The sequence below is a fragment of the Lethenteron reissneri genome, chromosome 67 (assembly GCF_015708825.2).
Source record: "Lethenteron reissneri isolate LAM-NWPU_2019-01 chromosome 67, ASM1570882v1, whole genome shotgun sequence".
Lineage (NCBI taxonomy): Eukaryota > Metazoa > Chordata > Hyperoartia > Petromyzontiformes > Petromyzontidae > Lethenteron > Lethenteron reissneri.
Window position 1 is genome coordinate 6,430,646 of NC_083845.1, and position 23,945 is coordinate 6,454,590.

General features: G+C 53.4%; 1 protein-coding gene across 3 annotated transcripts in view; it reads left to right on the plus strand.

Annotated features, from left to right (window-relative positions):
• The window catches only part of LOC133360148 (GTPase-activating protein and VPS9 domain-containing protein 1-like), a 126,645-nt gene that overhangs the window by 16,602 nt on the left and 86,098 nt on the right, over nucleotides 1–23,945 (plus strand). Inside the window, exons 10-21 of one of the 3 annotated variants that reach the window (XR_009757229.1) lie at nucleotides 2,693–2,812; nucleotides 3,709–3,802; nucleotides 5,086–5,204; nucleotides 5,700–5,861; nucleotides 5,916–5,997; nucleotides 8,425–8,612; nucleotides 9,339–9,639; nucleotides 11,049–11,121; nucleotides 13,694–13,759; nucleotides 14,714–14,848; nucleotides 15,619–15,762; nucleotides 17,144–19,051. Coding sequence is in view for 2 of the 3 variants with exons in the window: in XM_061578739.1 (XP_061434723.1) it covers nucleotides 2,693–2,812; nucleotides 3,709–3,802; nucleotides 5,086–5,204; nucleotides 5,700–5,861; nucleotides 5,916–5,997; nucleotides 8,425–8,612; nucleotides 9,339–9,639; nucleotides 11,049–11,121; nucleotides 13,694–13,759; nucleotides 14,714–14,848; nucleotides 15,619–15,753 (1,475 nt within the window). In the remaining variant the exon portion in view is untranslated. Of the gene's footprint in view, nucleotides 1–2,692; nucleotides 2,813–3,708; nucleotides 3,803–5,085; nucleotides 5,205–5,699; nucleotides 5,862–5,915; nucleotides 5,998–8,424; nucleotides 8,613–9,338; nucleotides 9,640–11,048; nucleotides 11,122–13,693; nucleotides 13,760–14,713; nucleotides 14,849–15,618; nucleotides 15,763–17,143; nucleotides 20,726–23,945 lie in introns of those variants that run through there. The other 2 variants (XM_061578740.1, XM_061578739.1) reach the window with 2 other exon arrangements.

Sequence of the window (23,945 nt, forward strand, 5' to 3'; positions counted from 1 at the left end):
GATTTGACATTATCGGCGAGCGTGCCGCCCGATTGCTCGTTTGCGTCTGTGCAAGGGCAGGGGTGGAGTGGGGGGGTGGAAGGGGGGGGGGGTGGAGGGGGGGTGGAGGGGGGGTGGAGGGGGGTGGAGGGGGGGGGGCCGCTCTGTCACTGTGAGAGGGGGCGGCACGCAACGGAGCGTCGCGTCCGCGAGTGATGACGACCCCCACGGACTCGCACAGAGACCCGTAGACTCGCGCAGAGACCCGTAGACTCGCACAGAGACCCATATACTTACAAAGAGACTTGTAGACTCACACAGAGACTCACACAGAGACCCGTAGACTCACACAGAGACCCGTAGACTCACACAGAGACCCGTAGACTCACACAGAGACCCGTAGACTCACACAGAGACCCGTAGACTCACACAGAGACTCACACAGAGACACAGAGACCCGTAGACTCGCACAGAGACTCACACAGAGACCCATAGACTTACAAAGAGACTTGTAGACTCACACAGAGACCCGTAGACTCGCACAGAGACCCGTAGACTCACACAGAGACCCCGAGACTCACACAGAGACCCATAGACTCACGCAGAGACCCGTAGACTCACACAGAGACACATAGACTCACACAGAGACACATAGACTCACACAGAGACCCGTAGACTCACACAGAGACACATAGACTCACACAGAGACCCCGAGACTCACACAGAGACTCACAGACTCATCGTCAGGAGCGTCACAATATTGACGCTTTGCGGCAGGAGGAATCCGATGAGCTATGAAGCACTTCTTGGTTTTTTTCCCGCCACGGATGTCCAGTAAATGGGGGGGGGGGGGGTCATAGCGTTACAACAACAACAACGCACGCAATACAACAACGACAAACATGATTTGAGTATAAAGTATAGGAAAGGCAACTGCACGCACAATTACAACTTTGCGATGTTTTTGTGTTTCTCACAATGTACTGGGGGGGGGGGGGGGGTGCAGGCCTTCCGTCATCCAGCAGTGGATTGACCATGGCTGATGATGATGACGATGACGACTTGAGATTCAGTTGACCACGTGACTGCTGGTAACCCACCCCCCACTTCCCTACTAATAACAAACAGCACTTGTCCCGACAGTCTGTGGAGGCTACACGGGGGCAGGGAGGACCTTTACCTGGGTGTCTGTCTGTGTGTGTGTCTGTATTACTTTGTGTGTCTGTATGTGTGTATATTTGTGGGTGTGTCTGTATGGCTTTGTGTGTGTGTGTGTAGCTGTGCGACAGGAATGTCCTCTGGCTCCCAGATTATTTAACATCTATTTTAACCGCGTAGTTCGTGAAGCCTTCAATAGCTGTACCGGGGGAATTTCCATTTGGTACAGATATAATGGGAGGCTGATTGACGCCCGGGTGCGATCAAGGGATGGCTCCCTATTGGTCAACCACGTTATGTATGCCGATGATTTGGTAATAGCTGCTCATTCAGAAGAGGAGTTGGAGACGCTGCTGCTGAGACTGGAGCGTGCCACTAAGAGGTGGGGCCTTACCATCAGCCCCACCAAAACTAAGCACCTGACTAGGTATTTTGTACCATCGGACACTCCACCCCCACAACTCCCAATCGGTGATGGGGCAGTAGTGGAGAGAGTGGAGAGTTTCCCATACCTGGGCAGTGTGCTTATGACCGGCTCCGGTTTAACAGCAGAGGTCTCACTCCGAATCAGTCGAGCGGCAATATCTTTTCATCGGTTGCGTAACGCTGTGTGGAAGCTACCTGGTCTGTCGCTCCACACGAAGCTTCAAGTTTTCTCGGCCACAGTCATTCCCTCCCTTCTCTACGCTTGCAAAACGTGGACCCCCCTAATGGAGCATCTTTGCCGGTTGGAAACATTTAGGCTGGCCTGCCTACGATCCATCCTGGGTTTAACCAAGCTGGATCGTGTGAGGAGCTCACAAATGCTTGAAAGATCTGGGCAAAGTCCCATCGGTGAGCTCCCCAGGCAGGCGTCTGCGTTGGCTGGGTCATGTAGCCCGCATGCCCAGCCACCGCATGCCTAAACAGCTTTTGTTCGGCCGGATCGAGGGGGCTAAACGGGCGCGGCACGGGCTAGAGAAGAGATGGAGTGATGTGGTACAGGAGGACGTGGAGCTGAGTGGACTTGCCGATGACTGGTACCAGCGGTGTCAAGATCGGTCTCAGTGGAGGAGGCTCGTGAAGGACGCTACTGGGCAGTTGGAGGCAGTCGCCCTTCAACAACAACAGACGGCGGAGGAGCGACGCTCACAACAACGAGCGGAGCGCCGGGTGGCTAAAGCACAGCAAGTTGGTACACTAGGGGGCACAGGTGGTGCATCAGCCAGTCATCTCGGTCATCTCAGTCAGTCGACCAGTGGCACCTGCTGGGTCTGCCCCGTGACCTCCTGCCAGCGGGCGTTCGACACTTCACGTGGCCTCAAGGTGCACATGGCCTGGCACAAGCGTCGTGGTGACGTCACCGCCACTTAGTGGCGAATGGCGGTTGTTATTGTGTGTTTCTGACTGTGTCTGTGTGTGTCTGACTGTGTATCTGTGTGTGTGTGTCTGACTGTGTATCTGTGTGTGTGTCTGTGTGTGTCTGTGTGTGTGTGTCTGTGTGTGTCTGTGTGTGTGTCTGTGTGTGTGTCTGTGTGTGTGTCTGTGTGTGTGTGTCTGTGTGTTTCCTCCCCAGGTAAGGACGTCGCTGCTGCCTCCAAACTGGATCCAGATCCGGAGGAAATTCTGGACAAATACCGCGGCCTCCAGCAACACAGCCCCTGCACCACCCTCAACCACCACCACCACCACCACCGTAATAACCACCACCACCACTAATAACCACCACCACCACCGTAATAACCACAACCACCATAATAACCACAACCACCACCACCACCGTAATAACCACCACCACCATAATAACCACCACCACCATAATAACCACCACCACCACTAATAACCACCACCACCACCGTAATAACCACCACCACTAATAACCACAACCACCACCACCACCGTAATAACCACCACCACCATAATAACCACCACCACCACCGTAATAACCACCACCATAATAACCACCAACACCACCGTAATAACCACAACCACAACCAGCACCACCGTAATAACCACCACCACCGTAATAACCACCACCACCACCACTAATAACCACAACCACCACCACCATAATAACCACAGTGATCACCACCACCACCACAACGTCCACCATGACGTCCACCACTGGGCTGGGAGTGCGCGGACATTAATGATGTGTGAGTGAGTGTGTGAGTGAGTGTGTGAGTGAGTGTGTGTGTGAGTGTGTGAGTGAATGAGTGTGTGAGTGTGTGTGTGAGTGAGTGTGTGAGTGAGTGTGTGTGTGAGTGAGTGTGTGAGTGTGTGTGTGAGTGTGTGAGTGAGTGAGTGTGTGAGTGAGTGAGTGTGTAAGTGAGTGAGTGTGTAAGTGAGTGAGTGTGTGAGTGTGTGAGTGAGTGTGTGAGTGAGTGAGTGTGTGTGTGAGTGAGTGTGTGAGTGAGTGTGTGAGTGAGTGAGTTTGTGAGTGAGTGTGTGAGTGAGTGAGTGTGTGAGTGAGTGTGTGAGTGAGTGTGTGAGTGAGTGTGTGAGTGAGTGTGTGAGTGAGTGAGTATGTGTGTGAGTGAGATCGCTTTGTCTTTGTGCCGCGCGCACGTGTGTGTGTGCACACGCATGTAGCTCTGGCAGCGGCGACACGCGTGTGCGCCGGGGTGGACGTTACGGACGGACGGGCGGGCGAGCGACCATGCGGCTCGCGCAGACTCACGTACAGGTGACTCAACACTACCCATAGACTCAACACTGCCCATAGACTCAACACTGCCCATAGACTCAACACTGTCCATAGACTCAACACCGCCCATAGACTCAACACCGCCCATAGACTCAACACTGCCCATAGACTCAACACTGCCCATAGACTCAACACTGCCCATAGACTCAGCACTGCCCATAGACTCAACACTGCCCATAGACTCAACACTGTCCATAGACTCAACACTGCCCATAGACTCAACACTGCCCATAGACTCAGCACTGTCCATAGACTCAACACTGCCCATAGACTCAGCACTGTCCATAGACTCAACACCGCCCATAGACTCAACACTGCCCATAGACTCAACACTGCCCATAGACTCAACACTGCCCATAGACTCAGCACTGCCCATAGACTCAACACTGCCCATAGACTCAACACTGTCCATAGACTCAACACTGCCCATAGACTCAACACTGCCCATAGACTCAACACTGTCCATAGACTCAACACTGTCCATAGACTCAACACTGCCCATAGACTCAACACCGCCCATAGACTCAACACCGCCCATAGACTCAACACTGCCCATAGACTCAACACTACCCATAGACTCAAAACTGCCCATAGACTCAACACTGCCCATAGACTCAACACTGCCCATAGACTCAACACTGCCCATAGACTCAACACTGCCCATAGACTCAGCACTGTCCATAGACTCAACACTGTCCATAGACTCAACACTGTCCATAGACTCAACACCGCCCATAGACTCAACACTGTCCATAGACTCAACACTGCCCATAGACTCAACACTGCCCATAGACTCAACACTGCCCATAGACTCAACACTGCCCATAGACTCAACACTGTCCATAGACTCAACACCGCCCATAGACTCAACACCGCCCATAGACTCAACACCGCCCATAGACTCAACACTACCCATAGACTCAACACTGCCCATAGACTCAACACTGCCCATAGACTCAACACTGCCCATAGACTCAGCACTGTCCATAGACTCAACACTGCCCATAGACTCAACACTGTCCATAGACTCAACACTGTCCATAGACTCAACACCGCCCATAGACTCAACACTACCCATAGACTCAACACTGCCCATAGACTCAACACTACCCATAGACTCAAAACTGCCCATAGACTCAACACTGCCCATAGACTCAACACTGCCCATAGACTCAACACTGCCCATACACTCAACACTGCCCATACACTCAACACTGCCCATAGACTCATCAACGTGTCTAACCGTCTGCGTCTTTTCCCAGCGTCCTGAAGGTGAAGCTGCGAGCGGCGTTGAGCTACGGTGTCCCTGCTGCGTTTGCCGGCACCCCCACGGCTCACGGTGGACACTGCCAGGCCGGCCCGGCTAACGCTGCGGTCGGAGGTGAGACCATCGCACTTTGGGGGGGGAGGGGGCGGGGGAGTTTGTGTGATCTCCCCCTGTTCTACAGAGTGAGTGGAGTTTGTGTGATCTCCCCCTGTTCTACAGAGTGAGTCTGAGAGAGGTTGCCTTCATTTAGCAGTGGACTGATGATAGCCGGTGTGTGTGTGTGTGCGTGTGTGCGTGTGCGTGTGCGCGTGTGCGTGTGTGTGTGTGTGTGTGCGTGCGTGTGCGTGTGCGTGCGTGCGCGCGTGTGCGTGTGTGTGTGCGTGTGTGTGTGTGCACGTGTGTGCGCGTGTGTGTGTGTGTGTGCGTGTGCGTGCGTGTGTGCGTGTGTGTGTGTGCACGTGTGTGCGTGTGTGCGTGTGTGCGTGCGTGCGCGCGTGTGTGTGCGTGGGCGCGTGTGTGCGTGCGTGTGTGTGTGTGTGCGTGTGTGCGTGTGTGTGTGTGCGTGTGTGTGCGCGTGTGTGTGTGCGTGCGCGTGTGTGTGCGTGCCAGTGCGTGCGGGCACCGCCGTGCGCCGCTTCCTGTGCGCCAGCCTCGCCGAGTCGCGTCTCTGCGGGGACGACACCCGCACGACGTGCGTCATGGAGGCCCTGCGGTGCGTCTGCGGTGGAGGAGGAGGTGGAGCAGGAGGTGGAGGAGGAGGTGGAGCAGGAGGTGGAGGAGGAGGTGGAGCAGGAGGTGGAGGAGGAGGTGGAGCAGGAGGTGGAGGAGGAGGTGACGAAGAGGGCGAGGAGGAGGAGGTGGACGCGAGGTGCACGCGTATCGTTGGCGAGCTGGAACGCGAGCACAGGTGAGCGGTGGTGCCACGGTTGGGGGTTCGCTTTCTCTGCAGAGTTTGTGTGAGAGAGAGAGTGTGAGTGAGTGTGCGAGTGTGTGAGAGAGAGTGTGAGTGAGTGTGTGTGAGAGAGAGTGTGAGTGAGTGTGCGAGTGTGTGAGAGCGAGTGTGTGAGAGAGAGAGTGTGAGTGAGTGTGTGTGAGAGAGAGTGAGTGTGTGAGAGAGAGAGTGTGAGTGAGTGTGTGAGAGAGAGAGTGTGCGAGTGTGTGAGAGCGAGTGTGTGAGAGAGAGAGTGTGAGTGAGTGTGTGAGAGAGAGAGTGTGCGAGTGTGTGAGAGAGAGTGTGAGTGAGTGTGTGTGAGAGAGAGTGTGAGTGAGTGTGCGAGTGTGTGAGAGCGAGTGTGTGAGAGAGAGAGTGTGAGTGAGTGTGTGAGAGAGAGAGTGTGCGAGTGTGTGAGAGCGAGTGTGTGAGAGAGAGAGTGTGAGTGAGTGTGTGAGAGAGAGAGTGTGCGAGTGTGTGAGAGCGAGTGTGTGAGAGAGAGAGTGTGAGTGAGTGTGTGAGAGAGAGAGAGTGTGCGAGTGTGTGAGAGCGAGTGTGTGAGAGAGAGAGTGTGAGTGAGTGTGTGAGAGAGAGAGTGTGCGAGTGTGTGAGAGCGAGTGTGTGAGAGAGAGAGTGTGAGTGAGTGTGTGAGAGAGAGAGTGTGCGAGTGTGTGAGAGCGAGTGTGTGAGAGAGAGAGTGTGAGTGAGTGTGTGAGTGAGAGTGAGTGAGTGTGTGTGTGTGTGAGTGAGAGTGTGAGAGAGAGAGTGTGAGTGAGTGTGAGAGTGTGAGTGAGTGTGTGTGTGTGTGAGTGTGTGAGAGAGAGAGTGAGTGTGTGAGAGGGAGAGAGAGTGTGAGTGAGTGTGTGAGAGGGAGAGAGAGTGTGAGTGAGTGTGAGAGTGAGTGTGCGAGTGTGTGAGAGAGAGAGTGTGAGTGAGTGTGAGAGTGAGTGTGTGAGAGAGAGAGTGTGAGTGAGTGTGAGAGTGAGTGTGAGAGTGAGTGTGCGAGTGTGTGAGAGAGAGAGTGTGAGTGAGTGTGAGAGTGAGTGTGCGAGTGTGTGAGAGAGAGAGTGTGAGTGAGTGTGAGAGTGAGTGTGTGAGTGAGAGTGAGTGAGTGAGTGTGTGTGTGTGTGAGTGAGAGTGAGTGTGTGAGAGAGAGAGTGTGAGTGAGTGTGAGAGTGAGTGTGTGAGTGAGAGTGAGTGAGTGAGTGTGTGTGTGTGTGAGTGAGAGTGAGTGAGTGTGTGTGTGTGTGAGTGAGAGTGAGTGAGTGAGTGAGTGTGTGTGTGTGTGAGTGAGAGTGAGTGTGTGAGTGAGAGTGAGTGTGTGAGTGAGAGTGAGTGAGTGTGTGTGTGAGTTAGAGTGAGTGAGTGTGTGTGTGTGTGAGTGAGAGTGAGTGTGTGAGAGTGTGTGTGAGTGAGAGTGAGTGTGAGAGTGAGTGTGTGAGAGGGAGAGAGAGTGTGAGTGAGTGTGAGAGTGAGTGTGTGAGTGAGAGTGAGTGAGTGAGTGTGTGTGTGTGTGAGTGAGAGTGAGTGTGTGAGAGTGTGTGTGAGTGAGAGTGAGTGTGAGAGTGAGTGTGTGAGAGGGAGAGAGAGTGTGAGTGAGTGTGAGAGTGAGTGTGTGTGAGTGTGAGTGAGTGTGAGAGTGAGTGTGTGTGAGTGAGAGTGAGTGAGTGAGTGTGTGTGTGTGTGAGTGAGAGTGAGTGTGTGAGAGTGTGTGTGAGTGAGAGTGAGTGTGTGAGAGTGAGTGAGTGAGAGTGAGTGTGTAAGAGTGTGTGAGAGTGAGAGAGTGTGTAAGAGTGTGTGAGAGTGTGTGAGAGTTTGCGTGAGAGAGTGAGTGAGTGAGAGTGTGAGATGTGAGAGTGAGTGAGAGTGAGTGAGTGAGAGTGAGTGTGTGAGTGTGTGAGTGTGTGAGTGTGAGTGAGAGTGAGTGTGTGAGTGTGAGTGGGGAGCGGTAATGTAGTAGCAGTTAGCGCTGCGCTATGAACCCTGCGACCCGAGTTCGATTCCCGCTCACGGCTAACACCAGTGACGATTATCTGAAACGGTCCTGGGCCTCCCCTAGGTCGACTCAGCCTCAAATGAGTACCTGGTGCGGTGTGTGTGTATCTGTGGTGTGTGTGTGTGCGTGCGGTGTGTGCGGTGCGTGCGGTGTGTGCGATGTGTGTGTGTGCGGTGTGTGTGTATCTGCGGTGTGTGTGTGTGTGTGTGGTGTGTGCGGTGTGTGTGTGTGTGTGCGGTGTGTGCGGTGTGTGTGTGTGCGGTGTGTGTGTATCTGTGGTGTGTGTGGTGTGTGTGTATCTGTGGTGTGTGTGGTGTGTGTGGTGTGTGTGTGTGCGTGCGGTGTGTGCGGTGTGTGCGGTGTGTGCGGTGTGTGCGTGCGATGCGTGCGTTGCGCGTGCGGCGTAGGGAGCGGTCCCGGTACGTGGCCTACCTGGTGCGGAGTCGGCGCGCTCTGCACGCCGCGCTGAGCCGCGTGAGCCTGGCCGAGGCGGTGGCGGCGAGCCAGCGAGCGGCCAGCGACTCGCGGCTCGCGGCGCTCTACGTGGACGCCTTCCTGGCGCTGCGCTCCGCCTCGCTCGCCGAGTTCGTCGCAGGTGAGCGCCGCCGTGGTGAGTGTGGTGGTGGCGGTGAGAGTGGTGGTGGTGGTGAGTGTGGTGGTGAGAGTGGCGGTGGCAGTGAGAGTGGCGAGTGTGGTGGTGAGTGTGGTGGTGAGAGTGGTGGTGAGACTGGTGGTGAGATTGGTAGTGAGCGGTGGTGGTGGTGAGAGCGGTGGTGAGAGTGGTGGTGAGTGTGGTGGTGAGAGTCGTGGTGAGAGTCGTGGTGAGTGTGGTGGTGAGAGCGGGTCCCTTGAATAACAGTGCGAATGATGGTGATGTTGATAGAGACACCCACCCCACCACTCACCCTCCCGACCACCCAACCACCCATCCTCCCACCCGCCCTCCCACCCACCACCCTAACCACCCACCCTCCCACCCACCACCCTAACCACTCACCCACCACCCTAACCACTCACCCTCCCATCCACCCACCACCCACCCACCACCCACCACCCACCACCCACCCTCCTACCCACCCACCACCACCCACCACCCACCCACCACCACCGACCACCCACCCACCACCACCCACCACCCACCCACCCACCACCCACTACCACCCACCCACCACCCACCCTCCTACCCACCCACCCACCACCCACCCACCCACCACCCACCCACCCACCACCCACCCTCCTACCCACCCACCCACCACCCACCCACCCACCACCCACCCTCCTACCCACCACCCACCACCCACCCACCCACGTGCCCCGCCAGCCTACAAGCTCCTGACGGTGGAGGATGAGAAGACTCCGCTGCTCCACGGCATCCTCCGCTCCTTCGCTGCCGGCCTGGTGGACGGCGTCGTAGCCGGGACGGCTGGCGGCGGTGGTGACGGTGGCGGCGGTGGTGGTGACGGTGGTGGTGGCGGTGGCGGTGGTGGCGGTGGTGGCGGTGGTGGTGACGCCACGTGCCGCTTCCGTAGGCAAGTGGAGGCGGCGCTGGAGCGGAGCGTCGTGGAGAAGATCTTCCGCTGGGCGTTCAACCCCAACGATGACGCCGACGTACACCGAGACGAGTGAGTGGTTAGCGGTTAGTGGTTAGCGGTTAGCGGTTAGCGGTTAGCGGTTAGTGGTTAGCGGTTAGCGGTTAGCGGGGAGAGAGCGGTTAGCAGGGAGCCGTTAACGGGGAGTGAGCGGTTAGCGGTTAGCGGTTAGCGGTTAGTGGTTAGCGGTGAGTGGTTAGCGGTTAGCGGTTAGTGGTTAGCGGTTAGCGGTTAGCGGTTAGCGGTTAGTGGTTAGCGGTTAGCGGTTAGCGGTTAGCGGTTAGCGGTTAGCGGTTAGTGGTTAGCGGTTAGCGGTTAGTGGTTAGTGGTTAGCGGTTAGCGGTTAGCAGGGAGCGAGCCATGAACAGGGGAGCGGTTAGCGAGTGGCAAACAAGTGAGTGGTTAGCTGGGAGCGAGCGGTTAGCGGGGAGCGAGCGGTTAGCTGTACACGGTGGCCACCGCGTTGGCCCCTGTGGTGCGTCGTCGGGTTGTCACGAGATTGACCGGTGCGGCCTGCCGGGTTGGAACCACGAAGCCTTCGTAAAGAGGGCGGGGCGATCACGCCGCGGTTGACGATGACGACAATTCATATATTTGACTTGGCCGTGATGATGTGATGCTGCTGGTACGATGATGACGATGATGATGACGATGATGATGACGATGATGATGACGATGATGATGACAATGATAACGACGACGATGATGGCGATGATGGTGACGGTGATGACAATGATAACGACGATGACGATGATGGTGACGATGATGATGACAATGATAACGACGACGATGATGGCGATGATGGTGACGGTGATGACAATGATAACGACGACGATGATGATGATGATGATGGTGACGGTGATGACAATAATAACGACGATGACGATGATGGTGACGGTGATGACAATAATAACGATGACGATGATGATGACGATGGTGATGACGATGATAACGACGACGATGATGGCGATGATGGTGACGGTGATGACAATGATAACGACGATGATGATGATGGTGACGGTGATGACGATGATAACGACGATGATGATGATGATGATGGTGACGGTGATGACGATGATAACGATGATGACGATGATGGTGACGGTGATGACGATGATAACGATGATGATGATGGTGATGGTGACGGTGATGACGATGATAACAATGATGATGATGATGGTGATGACGATGATAACGACGATGATGATGATGGTGATGGTGACGGTGATGACGATGATAACAATGATGATGATGATGGTGATGACGATGATAACGACGATGATGACGATGATGATGGTGATGGTGATGACGATGATAACGACGACGACGATGATGATGATGATGGTGACAGTGATAACGATGATGATGACGATGATGATGACGATGATGGTGACGGTGATGACGACGATAACGATGATGATCATCACGACGATGTCTTACAGGTTGTTCTCCCGTCACATCCAGCATCTCGCCCTCATCGTGACCCCTGACCACCCGGCCATCCAGATCCGCACGGTACCTCCACACGCCCTGAACCTGGGTTCAAGCCCTGGGCCCAGGTGTCTGTCTCTCTCTCAGGGGGTTCATAATGGATGTCACACACACACACACCCTGAACCTGGGTTCAAGCCCTGGGTCTGGGTGTGTCTCTCTCTCAGGGGGTTCATAATGGATGTCACACACACACACACTGAACGTAGGTTCAAGCCCTGGGTCCAGGTGTCTGTCTCTCTCTCAGGGGTTCATAATGGATGTCACACACACACACTCACCCTGAACCTGGGTTCAAGCCCTGGGTCCAGGTGTCTGTCTCTCTCTCAGGGGGTTCATAATGGATGTCACACACACACACACACTCACCCTGAACCTGGGTTCAGGCCCTGGGTCTGGGTGTGTCTGTCTCTCAGGGGGTTCATAATGGATGTCACACACACACTGAACGTAGGTTCAAGCCCTGCGTCTAGGTGTCTCTGTCTGTCTCTCAGGGGGTTCATAATGGATGTCACACACACACACGCCCGCCCTGAACCTGGGTTCAAGTCCTGGGTCTGGGTGTCTCTCTCTCAGGGGGTTCATAATGGATGTGTCACACACAGACACGCCCTGAACCTGGGTTCAAGCCCTGGGCCCAGGTGTCTCTCTCTCTCTCTCTCAGGGGATCCATAATGGATGTCACACACACACACACACAGAACCTGGGTTCAATCCCCGGCTCTAGCTGTCTCAGAGAATGGTTCCTAATGGCTGTGTGGGAGAAGCTTCAGCCAACACAGCTGAGAAAATCTCGAGTTCCAGAGCCCTGGGTCTGGGCGTCTCCTCCATCTCCCCGCCCCCCGCCTCTCTCTCTCTCTCTGTCCCGGGCGGTCCTGATTGCCCTGCCTCAGAGGTCGCAAACGGGTTTTGATTCCTTACCCGTACCCTACCCGTACCCGTACCCTACCCGTACCCTACCCGTACCCTACCCGTACCCTACCCGTACCCGTACCCTACCCGTACCCTACCCATACCCTACCCGTACCCGGCCCTACCCGTACCCTACCCGTACCCGTACCCTACCCGTACCCGGCCGGGTACGGGTAGGGTACCCGGTTGCGACCTCTGCCCTACCTTGCTGTGACCTGCTGTGACCTGCTGTGACATGCTGTGTCCTGCTGTGTCCTGCTGTGTCCTGCTGTGACCTGCTGTGACCTGCTGTGTCCTGCTGTGACCTGCTGTGACCTGCTGTGACCTGCTGTGACCTGCTGTGACGTGCTGTGACCTGCTGTGACCTGCTGTGTCCTGCTGTGACCTGCTGTGACCTGCTGTGTCCTGCTGTGACCTGCTGTGACCTGCTGTGACCTGCTGTGACCTGCTGTGACCTGCTGTGTCCTGCTGTGTCCTGCTGTGACCTGCTGTGACCTGCTGTGTCCTGCTGTGTCCTGCTGTGACCTGCTGTGACCTGCTGTGTCCTGCTGTGACCTGCTGTGACCTGCTGTGACCTGCTGTGACCTGCTGTGACGTGCTGTGACGTGCTGTGACCTGCTGTGTCCTGCTGTGACCTGCTGTGACCTGCTGTGTCCTGCTGTGACCTGCTGTGACCTGCTGTGTCCTGCTGTGACCTGCTGTGACCTGCTGTGACCTGCTGTGACCTGCTGTGACCTGCTGTGTCCTGCTGTGTCCTGCTGTGTCCTGCTGTGTCCTGCTGTGTCCTGCTGTGTCCTGCTGTGACCTGCTGTGACCTGCTGTGTCCTGCTGTGACCTGCTGTGACCTGCTGTGTCCTGCTGTGACCTGCTGTGTCCTGCTGTGACCTGCTGTGTCCTGCTGTGTCCTGCAGTGACCTGCTGTGTCCTGCTGTGTCCTGCAGTGACCTGCAGTGACCTGCTGTGACCTGCTGTGTCCTGCTGTGTCCTGCGGTGACCTGCTGTGACCTGCTGTGTCCTGCTGTGTCCTGATGTGACCTGCTGTGACCTGCTGTGTCCTGCTGTGACCTGCTGTGACCTGCTGTGTCCTGCTGTGACCTGCTGTGTCCTGCTGTGACCTGCTGTGTCCTGCTGTGTCCTGCTGTGTCCTGCTGTGACCTGCTGTGACCTGCTGTGTCCTGCTGTGTCCTGCTGTGTCCTGCTGTGACCTGCTGTGACCTGCTGTGACCTGCTGTGTCCTGCTGTGACCTGCTGTGTCCTGCTGTGACCTGCTGTGTCCTGCTGTGTCCTGCTGTGACCTGCTGTGTCCTGCTGTGTCCTGCTGTGTCCTGCTGTGACCTGCTGTGTCCTGCTGTGACCTGCTGTGTCCTGCTGTGACCTGCTGTGTCCTGCTGTGACCTGCTGTGCCCTGCTGTGTCCTGCTGTGACCTGCTGTGTCCTGCTGTGTCCTGCTGTGTCCTGCTGTGACCTGCTGTGTCCTGCTGTGTCCTGCTGTGACCTGCTGTGTCCTGCTGTGACCTGCTGTGTCCTGCTGTGTCCTGCTGTGACCTGCTGTGTCCTGCTGTGACCTGCTGTGTCCTGCTGTGTCCTGCTGTGACCTGCTGTGTCCTGCTGTGTCCTGCTGTGACCTGCTGTGACCTGCTGTGACCTGCTGTGACCTGCTGTGTCCTGCTGTGACCTGCTGCAGGCTTTCTACAACGAGGCCCCCTGGTGGCAGGCACAGGAGGAGCTGCAGCTGCTGTGGGCTTACAAGGTAAGGGCGGTCGCAGGCCTCATGGCGCGCGGCGTTGGCCACGTGACCAGGGGCCGTCCATAAATGACGTCACGCACCTGGGGGGGGGGTGGGGGGGGGTGGTCAGACATTTGTGACGATGTGTGACGAGGGGGGAGGGGGGGGGGGCCGTGGTTTGACAGATGTGACGTCGCGTGAAAATGCGCAACTTGAAATGAATACGGACAACACGTTCTGCTTAATTAAGTTGACTTTTTAATAAATGTTTCGATTTAAAGCTTCTTTCGTGACTGCAGGGATTCATATTCTTGGTTCTTTCGGTAAAGTCACGTAGAAGGGAAATCATATAAAACTGCTAACAATAAAACTGGAATTTGATTTGTTTTATATATTTTTATTATTTTATTATTTCCCTTTTTAATAAGTGTTTTCTCCTACAACATCAGAGTGCAGCGCCGCATTAAATACGCACTACAATGACAATAGTTTAAAGCGATTTGAAGCATGTTTTAGGTTTTTTTGGGTGGGGGCGGGGGGCAGAGCTTTGTGACGTCATATTTGAGGGGGGGGGGTGTCTGAGTTTTTGTGATGCCGTGTGACGAAGGGAGGGGGAGTCAAAAATTGTCCAAAATCGCGTGCTCCCTGGGGATGCGAGAGACTGGCCAGAAGGTTTTTTGGGAAGTTGTAAATCATCGAAAACACAAATCAGGCACAGGGCAAAGCTTTGTGTGGGTCGGGATGGAACCCACGACCTCCTGTAGACCAGGCGAGGTAGTTAACATCTCCTAGTCACCGTGATGATGAGAGAGAGAGAGACACACAAACTCCAAATATACAGCAGCAGGCGTCAGGGTCGGGATCGAACCCACGACCTCCTGTACACCAGGCGAGGTAGTCAACATCTCCTAGCCATCACGGCTACCTAAGGGAGGGGGACGCAATCTTTTTCGTCTTCTCACTCCACCCACCCCCCAGACCCCGAGCGACAAAGCTCGCTGCATCCTGCGTGTGTGCCGCACGGTCGTGAACCTGCTGAGCTTGGCGACGGAGCGAGGGTCGGGGCCTGGCGCGGATGACCTCATCCCCGTCATGGTCTACGTCATAGTGCAGGTCAGCCCCGGGGTCAGGTCACCCGCTCGCTCGACCGGGTCAAGGTCGGGGTAGGGGTCAAGGTCGCGGTGACCCTACGGACGCGAGTCGCGACTCTGTTGATGCCTCGGGTACGGTTTCCGTGACCTCTTGTCGGGGTGGGGGTCAAGGTCGCGATGACGCTGCTACAGGCACGCGTCGCTTGTGCCTGTTGGTGTCCGATTTCCGTGACCTCGAATGAGTCGAGTTGAGTCGTGAATCTTGCATACTCTGTTGCACCACGCTCGCACACACACACACACACGCACGCACGCACACACGCGCACGCACACACGTGTACGCGCACCCACACACACACACGCACACACACACACGCACACACACACGCTCACGCATGTGCACGCACGCACGCACGCACCCACACCCACCCACGCACACGCATGTGCACACGTGCACGCACACACACGCACACACACACACCACGTACAAACACACGTACACACGTACACACACGCACACACACGCACACGTACACACACACACCGACACACACACACGTGTACACACACACACACGTACACACACGTACACACACACGTACACACCCACACACGTACACACACACACACGCGCTCACACTCACACGTACACACACATGTCCACACACTCGCACACACGCGCACACACACACATGTCCACACACTCGCACACGCACACACACACACACACACGTACACACACACACGTACACACACACGCGCACACACACGCGCACACACACGCACACGCAGGCGAACCCGCGGGCGCTGCTGTCGACGGTGCAGTACGTGAGCAACCTGCACGCAGCCTCCATGGCGGGGCACGACGCGTACTGCTGGCTGCAGTTCTGCTCCGCCGTCGAGTTCATCAAGACCATCAGCGAGTGACGCCCCTGGGTGGGTGGGGGGGAGGTGGAGGGTGGGTAGGTAGGAGGGTGGGTGGGTAGATTGGTGGGTAGGAGGGTGGGTGGGTAAGAGGGTGGGTGGATTGGTGGGTCGCTGGGAGAGGGTGAAGGGTGGGTAGGTAGGAGGGTGGGTGGGTGGATTGGTGGGTCGGAGGTGGGTGGGTGGGTGGGTAAGAGGGTGGGTGGGTGGACTGGTGGGTCGGAGGTGGGTGGGTGGGTGGGTAAGAGGGTGGGTGGATGGTTAGGAGGGTAGGTGGGTCGCTGGGAGGGTGGAGGGTGGGTGGGTGGACTGGTGGGTAGGAGGGTGGGTGGACTGGTGGGTAGGAGGGTGGGTGGGTGGGTAGGAGGGTGGGTGGGTGGGTGGGTCAGTAGGAGAGTGGGTGGGTGGATTGGTGGATTTGTGGGTAGGAGGGTGGGTGGGTAGGTGGGTGGGTAGTAGGGTGGGTGGGTAGGAGAGTGGGTGGGTGGATTTGTGGGCAGGAGGGTGGGTAGGTGAGTGGGTGGATTGTTGGGTAGGAGGGTGGGTAGGAGGGTGGGTGTGTAAGAGGGTGGCTGGGTGGGTGGGTAGGAGAGTGGGTGGGTGGGTGGGTAGGAGAGTGGGTGGGTGGGTAGGTGAGTGGGTGGATTGTTGGGTAGGAGGGTGGGTAGGATGGTGGGTGTGTAAGAGGGTGGCTGGGTGGGTGGGTAGGAGAGTGGGTGGGTGGGTAGGAGAGTGGGTGGGTGGGTAGGTGAGTGGGTGGATTGTTGGGTAGGAGGGTGGGTAGGAGGGTGGGTGTGTAAGAGGGTGGCTGGGTCGGTGGGTAGGAGAGTGGGTGGGTGGGTAGGTGAGTGGGTGGATTGTTGGGTAGGAGGGTGGGTAGGATGGTGGGTGTGTAAGAGGGTGGCTGGGTGGGTGGGTAGGAGAGTGGGTGGGTGGGTAGGAGAGTGGGTGGATTGTTAGGTAGGAGGGTGGGTGTGTAAGAGGGTGGCTGGGTGGGTGGGTAGGAGAGTGGGTGGGTGGGTAGGAGAGTGGGTGGGTGGGTAGGAGAGTGGGTGGGTGGGTAGGAGAGTGGGTGGGTGGGTAGGAGAGTGGGTGGGTGGGTAGGAGAGTGGGTGGGTGGGTAGGAGAGTGGGTGGGTGGGGAGGAGAGTGGGTGGGTGGGGAGGAGAGTGGGTGGGTGGGGAGGAGAGTGGGTGGGTGGGTAGGAGAGTGGGTGGGTGGGTAGGAGAGTGGGTGGGTGAGGAGGAGAGTGGGTGGGTGGGTAGGAGAGTGGGTGGGTGGGTAGGAGAGTGGGTGGGTGGGTGTGTAAAGCCACACCCACTGCCTCCCATATATGGGCAGAGACACGCCCCCACTGTGTAAAGCCACTCCCACTGCCTCCCATATGTTTACAGCGGCGGACTGACCCCCGCGGTCACGTGAGCAGGCCGGGGGGGGGGGACGCGGCTGGACTTGCGGAATCCGGGAGGTCGACCGGTTCGACCTCCTCCTTCTCCCGGCGGGGCGGGCGACGGCCGAAACGCCGGACTTCAAATCACCGCTTCCTGCCGATGTCGACGCAGTGACCAGCGACTTGGACAACCGCGTCAGCAGGAGCCAGCGGAGTCGTCGTGCGAACGTCGTCGTCGTCATCGTCATCATCGTCGTCGTCGTCGTCATCATCGTCGCCGTCGTCATCGTCGTCGTCATCGTCGTCGTCATCGTCATCATCATCATCATCGTCGTCGTCATCGTCGTCATCGTCATCATCGTCGTCATCGTCGTCATCATCGTCATCATCATCATCGTCATCATCGTCATCATCATCGTCGTCATCGTCGTCATCATCGTCATCATCATCGTCGTCATCATCGTCGTCATCGTCGTCATCGTCGTCATCGTCATCATCGTCATCGTCGTCATCGTCATCATCGTCATCATCGTCGTCATCGCTGTGATTTTGTGGGGGGGGGGGGGGCATTGCGTCATCACAAGTTGCACTACGCTCTCCGTTGTGGATGACTTACGGTCGCGCGTCACTACTACTGCCGGACAGGTTTCAATCGTCCACCTGTGCGTCGGCTATCATCATCCGCGTCTAACTGCTCCCTGCCACCGTGGTACGTGCGGCAGATGTTGCTGAAGGGTGGGCCGCGTGGGGCAGCCTCGTGGAAGACCAAACCCCTCGCAAGATCCTTGCGTTTGAATCTCCGCGGAAGCTGCTCCCGGTAACTCGCTCTAACCGCCGTTCCCGCTCACGGCCACCAACCCCGGCGATGATGAATTCATCCGACGAGTGAGCTCGGCGCGATGCGCGCAGTTAATGTCGCCCGCTGGGGAGACAAAGGCGGCCGGGGACGTGGTGCTGGTGGGGGGGGGGGACTCCCCCCTCCAAGTTTGTCTTCGTGACTGTGATCTGCGCGAATCGGAACAGCGGCAGAAAATTTCGATTGAAAGCTTTCGTAACTGCAGGGATTCATCCTCTTGGTTTTTTCGGTGAAGTCACGTAGAATGTAAATAATAAAATAACTAAACTTAATGAAATACAATTCTCACGACGTTTCGGCCACAACGCAGGCAGCCGTCCTCAGGTGAAGAACAGGGCTGTCGGAAAGACAGCGTCTGAATGAACACCACCAAGCTTGGCATCGTATATTTAAGCTGGGTTGGAGGAGGAAAGGGCGCCTTGACAAAGGAGTTTACATATCAACAGAGGGATTTAGCATATTTATGGAAAATACAGATATGGGATTAGTCACTAGTTGTGGAATGTGTAGGTGGTGGTGAGGGGTCTCAAAGTCATATTATGCTCGTGTATTATGTAGGATTAGCAGCAACAAAGGGAGGAAGTAGGATTAGCTTTCACGTAGTTAGAAATAAAATCAAGCAAATTGCGACGTTTCGATCGCAACAGCAATTGGTGGTTGTCATCAGGAATCCCTGTGTTGCGATCGAAACGTCGCAATTTGATTGATTTTATTTGTCTTACCTACGTGACTTTACCGAAAGAACCAAAGAGTATGGGCACGTAAAATTTCGATTTAAAGCTTTCGTGACTGCAGGGATTCATCTTCTTGGTTCTTTCGGTAAGTAACTGCAGCTACATGCTATTAACATTCCTTCCCTTTGTTAATGCTACCCCTATCCCCTCCCTTTGATGCTGCTAATCCTGCATAATGCACGGGCATAATATGACTTTGAAAACCCCCTGCCCACCTCCTACGCATTTCACAAGTAGTGACTAATCCCATATCTGCATTTCCCATAAATATGCTCAATTAATATTCTTAGGTTTGTTTGTTTTTTCCGGTAAAGTCACGTAGGTAAAACATCAAAATTAATAAAAAATAAAATAAAGATCACGACGTTTCGTTTTACCGAAAAAAAGAAAAAACCTAAGAATATGAATCCTTGCAGTCACGAAAGCTTCAAGTCTAGAATTAATGCTCAATTAATCTTGATATGCAAATTCTTTTGTCAAGGCGCTCTTCTCCCACCAACCCAGCTTAAATAGACACTCCAAGCTTGGTGGTGTTTCATTCTTCACCTGAGGACGGCTGCTTGCGTTGTGGCCGAAACGTCGTGAGAATTATTTTATTATGTTTTATTTTTATTATTTTATTATTTCCCTTCTACGCGACTTTACCGAAAGAACCAAGAAGAAGTATGGGCACGTTTTGGTCACGTGATCACGACCACCCTTTGCTTGATTTGCCGGCGGTGCGGCAACCACGACGCGATTGAACGCAACGGGGCGTGGGGGTGTGGCGCGGTTACTGTTATCGTCATTATTACGTTTTTTAAAAATGAATATATATAGAGGAAAAGTGTACGGCAGGTGAAAGTTTTTCGTGCAATGATCTGAGCGTTTTGGGAAATTCATCTCAATGGGTTGTGATCTGGTTAAATAAAGCATTTCAATCTCAAGCGAGAGAAATTCATCTCAATGGGTTGTGATCTGGTTAAATAAAGGATTCGAATCTCAAGAGAGAGAGAAATTCATCTCAGTTGGGGTATGATCTGGTTAAATAAAGGATTCGAATCTCAAGAGAGAGAAATTCATCTCAATGTGTTGTGATCTGGTTACATAAAGGATTCGAATCTCAAGGGAGAGAAATTCATCTCAATGGGTTGTGATCTGGTTAAATAAAGAATTTCAATCTCAAGAGAGAGAGAAATTCATCTCAGTTGGGGTATGATCTGGTTAAATAAAGGATTTGAATCTCAAGAGAGAGAAATTCATCTCAGTGGGTTGTTATCTGGTTAAATAAAGCATTTCAATCTCAAGAGAGAGAAATTCATCTCAATGGGTTGTGATCTGGTTAAAGGATTCGAATCTCAAGGGAGAGAAATTCATCTCAATGGGTTGTGATCTGGTTAAATAAAGCATTTCAATCTCAAGAGAGAGAGAAATTCATCTCAATGTGTTGTGATCTGGTTAAATAAAGGACTTGAATCTCAAGAGAGAGAGAAATTCATCTCAATGAAGTTCTCAACTTGGTCGAGCAAAGGACGTCCACTAGCAGTGGATAAGTCAATGAAATCGTGTTTTATGAATTGTATTGACTAAGCTGTTTGTATAATAATAATAAAAAAAACACTACACACTGTTTCCCTGAAAGCGCAGAGTGCCTTTGTCTGTACGTAGTTCGTGTCACCGTTGAATGTATGAAGGTGGTAAAAGGTTGACGTGGCACTGAACCAGTGTTCTTAGGTTTTTTCGATAAAGTCACGTAGGTAAAACATTTTTTTTTTCAATCTTAATTTTGGAGCTTTCGTGACTGCAGGAATTATTCTTTGGTTCTTTCGGTTAAGTCACGTCTAAAGATAAAATAATAAATTAAATAATAGCATATTACGACGTTTCGATTGCAACACAAGCAATCATCATCAGGCATAAAAGAACTAGCAACAAAAATCTAACTAGAAAACTATAGACAGACATACAAGCAGACAGACATCACAAGGACACACAGAGAGAGAACACATCGGCACAAAGAGAGAGGTCGTTTCTGTGACGGTGCCTTAAATATAGAGATAGGGGGGGCGGGGGCGGAGAGAGGGAGGGGGCAGAAAAAAATTAGCACATCAATGAGTGGACGGCAACGTCCTGCTGCTGCAAGTAAGATGACGACGCGGCACGGCACCGAAAAAAACCTAAGAATATGAATCCTTGCAGTCACGAAAGCTTCAAATCTGAACCAGTGGTTGACAAACCAATGACCCCATGGGAAAAACCCGGCCGGTGACTTCACTTCACACGGCCCACGACGAACAGTCGTCACCGGTGTTACCCTCGGCTGGGAATCGAGACCTCGGTTCACGATCTCCGCTGTTAGCGCAGCGCGCTAACCACTGCACCACCGCTCCCGTCGATCTCCCGTTGACCTCACATCGATCTCACACCACCACCCGGTAGAGGTCGCGACCGGGTACCCGATACCCGGCTACCCGTACCCGGCCGGGTACCCTGGTGCGGCCGGGTACGGGTAGGCCGTGAGTCACTGGTGAGTCACCGTTTGTCACTCATTTCCCAACGTCTTGTCTCTTCTCACAATTCAAGTTCCTAGAATCAACCCACCCGCGCCTGCAACATGGCTTCATCCCAGAGGTCGCAATCAGGTACCCGATACCCGTATCGGGTACGGGTACGGCCGGGTACGGGTACGGGTACCCGTTTGCGACCCTGGTGCGGCCGGGTACGGGTAAGGAATCAAAACCCGTTTGCGACCTCTGCCCCCCGGGGGAGCGAGATCCCCTTTCTGGGGGTGCGCGTGCGAGACGCGGCCAGATTTGTTTTCGAACTCGCAATTCGTCGAATACACAAATCACGCACGGGGCAACCGCAGAAAACACAACTTTGTGTCATCGACCCAGAATGTGTGGCATTAACATTGTACTTTTGTTGTAAGGGGTGACACATAGTGACACACACACAGTGACACACACACAGTGACACACACACAGTGACACACACGCGTACACACACAGTGACACACACACACAGTGACACACAGTGACACAGTGACACACACAGTGACACACACACAGTGACACACACAGTGACACAGTCACACACACACAGTGACACACACACACAGTGACACACACACAGTGACACACACACACCTACGCACACACACCTACGCACACACAGTGACACACACAGTGACACACACACGCGTACACACACAGTGACACACACACACAGTGACACACAGTGACACACACAGTGACACACACACAGTGACACACACCTACACACACACACCGACTCAACACTATTACCACCATCACCACCATCATACACAGCAGTGGCTCTTAACATTTACCGGAGCCTTGGGGCCGTCCATAAATGACGTCACGCGATTTTGGACAATGTTTTACCCCCCCCACCCCTCGTCACACGGCGTCACAAAAAGCCAGACCCCCCCCCCCTCAAATATGACGTCACAAAGCTCTGCCCCCCCCCCCAAAAAAATATGTTTCAAATTGCTTTAAACTATTGTCATTGTAGTGCGTATTTAATGTGGCTCTCACCCCCCCCCCCTTCGTCACACATCGTCACAAATGTCTGACCGCCCCCCCCTCTCCCCCAGGTGCGTGAGGTCATTTATGGACGCCCCCTTACGATTGAGAACCAAAGGGGGGGGGGGTGCAAAGGGCTGCGAAACCAGTCAAAGCAACCCACAATATTCGCAATGAGACTTTTTAAATCCTTTATATTAAGTTCGCTTGCTTTCTTGCTTGCGCGCTTACGACCGCGCAAGTCTTCTTGGTTCTTTCGGTAAAGTCACGTATTATTTTATTTTTTAAAGATCGTTTTATTAAGTTTTATTTCTATTATTTTAATATTTACCTTCTACGTGACTTTACCGAAAGAACCAAGAAGATGAATCCTTGCAGTCACGAAAGCTTTAAATCGAGACCGTGCAAATCTTTGGTCGTTTTTTAACCCACTTCCCGTGATCCAATCGAGCTGACATTTTGCACACAGACTCGTTGTGCGTGACAATTGATTTTGGTGAAAAAAAACATTTCCAAAATTTTCCACTTTTTTGAAAGAAAAACAATTTCATATTTAATTTAAAATACCAATGTGATAAAAACATGAAACTCTTACTCAAGAAAAACTGAAATGAATAATAAAATAAAACCGATGTCACGCATATAAAGGATTTATAGTGAAAAACTTTGTTTTTACGGGTTAATTTTTTTTAGAACATCGCAGGATGCTCAGCAGATGGCGATGTTGCGCGTGGCTTGTCACCACCGCAACGATTGTTTTTGAGTGCGAGGCATCACCGGGTAAAAGTATGGGGCCGTCCATAAATGACGTCACGGACTTAGGGGAGGGGGTGTGTTTGAGAAATGTGACGTCACATCAAAATGCTGTGCAGCTTTATAAATCAATGTGTCGTAACCCTCCACCACCCGACACGGCCAATCAGTAAAAAGTGTCACGTTGACAAAAGACAAATATTTCGATTTAAAGCTTTCGTGACTGCAGGGATTCATCTTCTTGGCTCTTTCGGTAAAGTCACGTAGAAGGGAAGTAATAACAGACCTGGTCTTCACCTGAGGACGGCTGCTTGCGTTGTGGCCGAAACGTCGTGAGAATTATTTTATTATGTTTTATTTTTAAATCCTTTATATTAAGTTTGCTTGCTTGTTTAGGACCGTGCAAATCTTTCGGTCGTTTTTTAACCCACTTTCTGTGATCCAATCGAGCTGACATTTTCCACACAGACTCGTTGAGCGTGACAATTAATGTTCGTGAAATTTTTTTCTCCAAAATTTTACACTTTTTAGGACAAAAATATTATATTTAATTACCAATTACTTAATGGTGCAATGCAATCATAAGACCCATAGGTGGCAGCCATCTCAAGCCAGAGGACGAGAGGACTCTAGCCGCCACGCATATAAATAATTTATAGTGAAAAACTTTGTTTTTACGGGTTATACTTATATTATTTTATTACTTCTCTTCTACGTGACTTTACCGAAAGAACCAAGAAGAAAAAATTAACCCGTAAAAACTAGATTTTTCACTCTAAATCCTTTATATGCGTGGCGGCTAGAGTCCTCTCGTCCTCTGGCTTGAGAGGGCTGCCACCTATGGGTCAGATGATTGCCTGCCAGCATTAAGCAATTGGTAATTAAATATTTAATTTTTTTCCCTAAACAGTGTAAAATTTTGAAAAAAAAATTTCA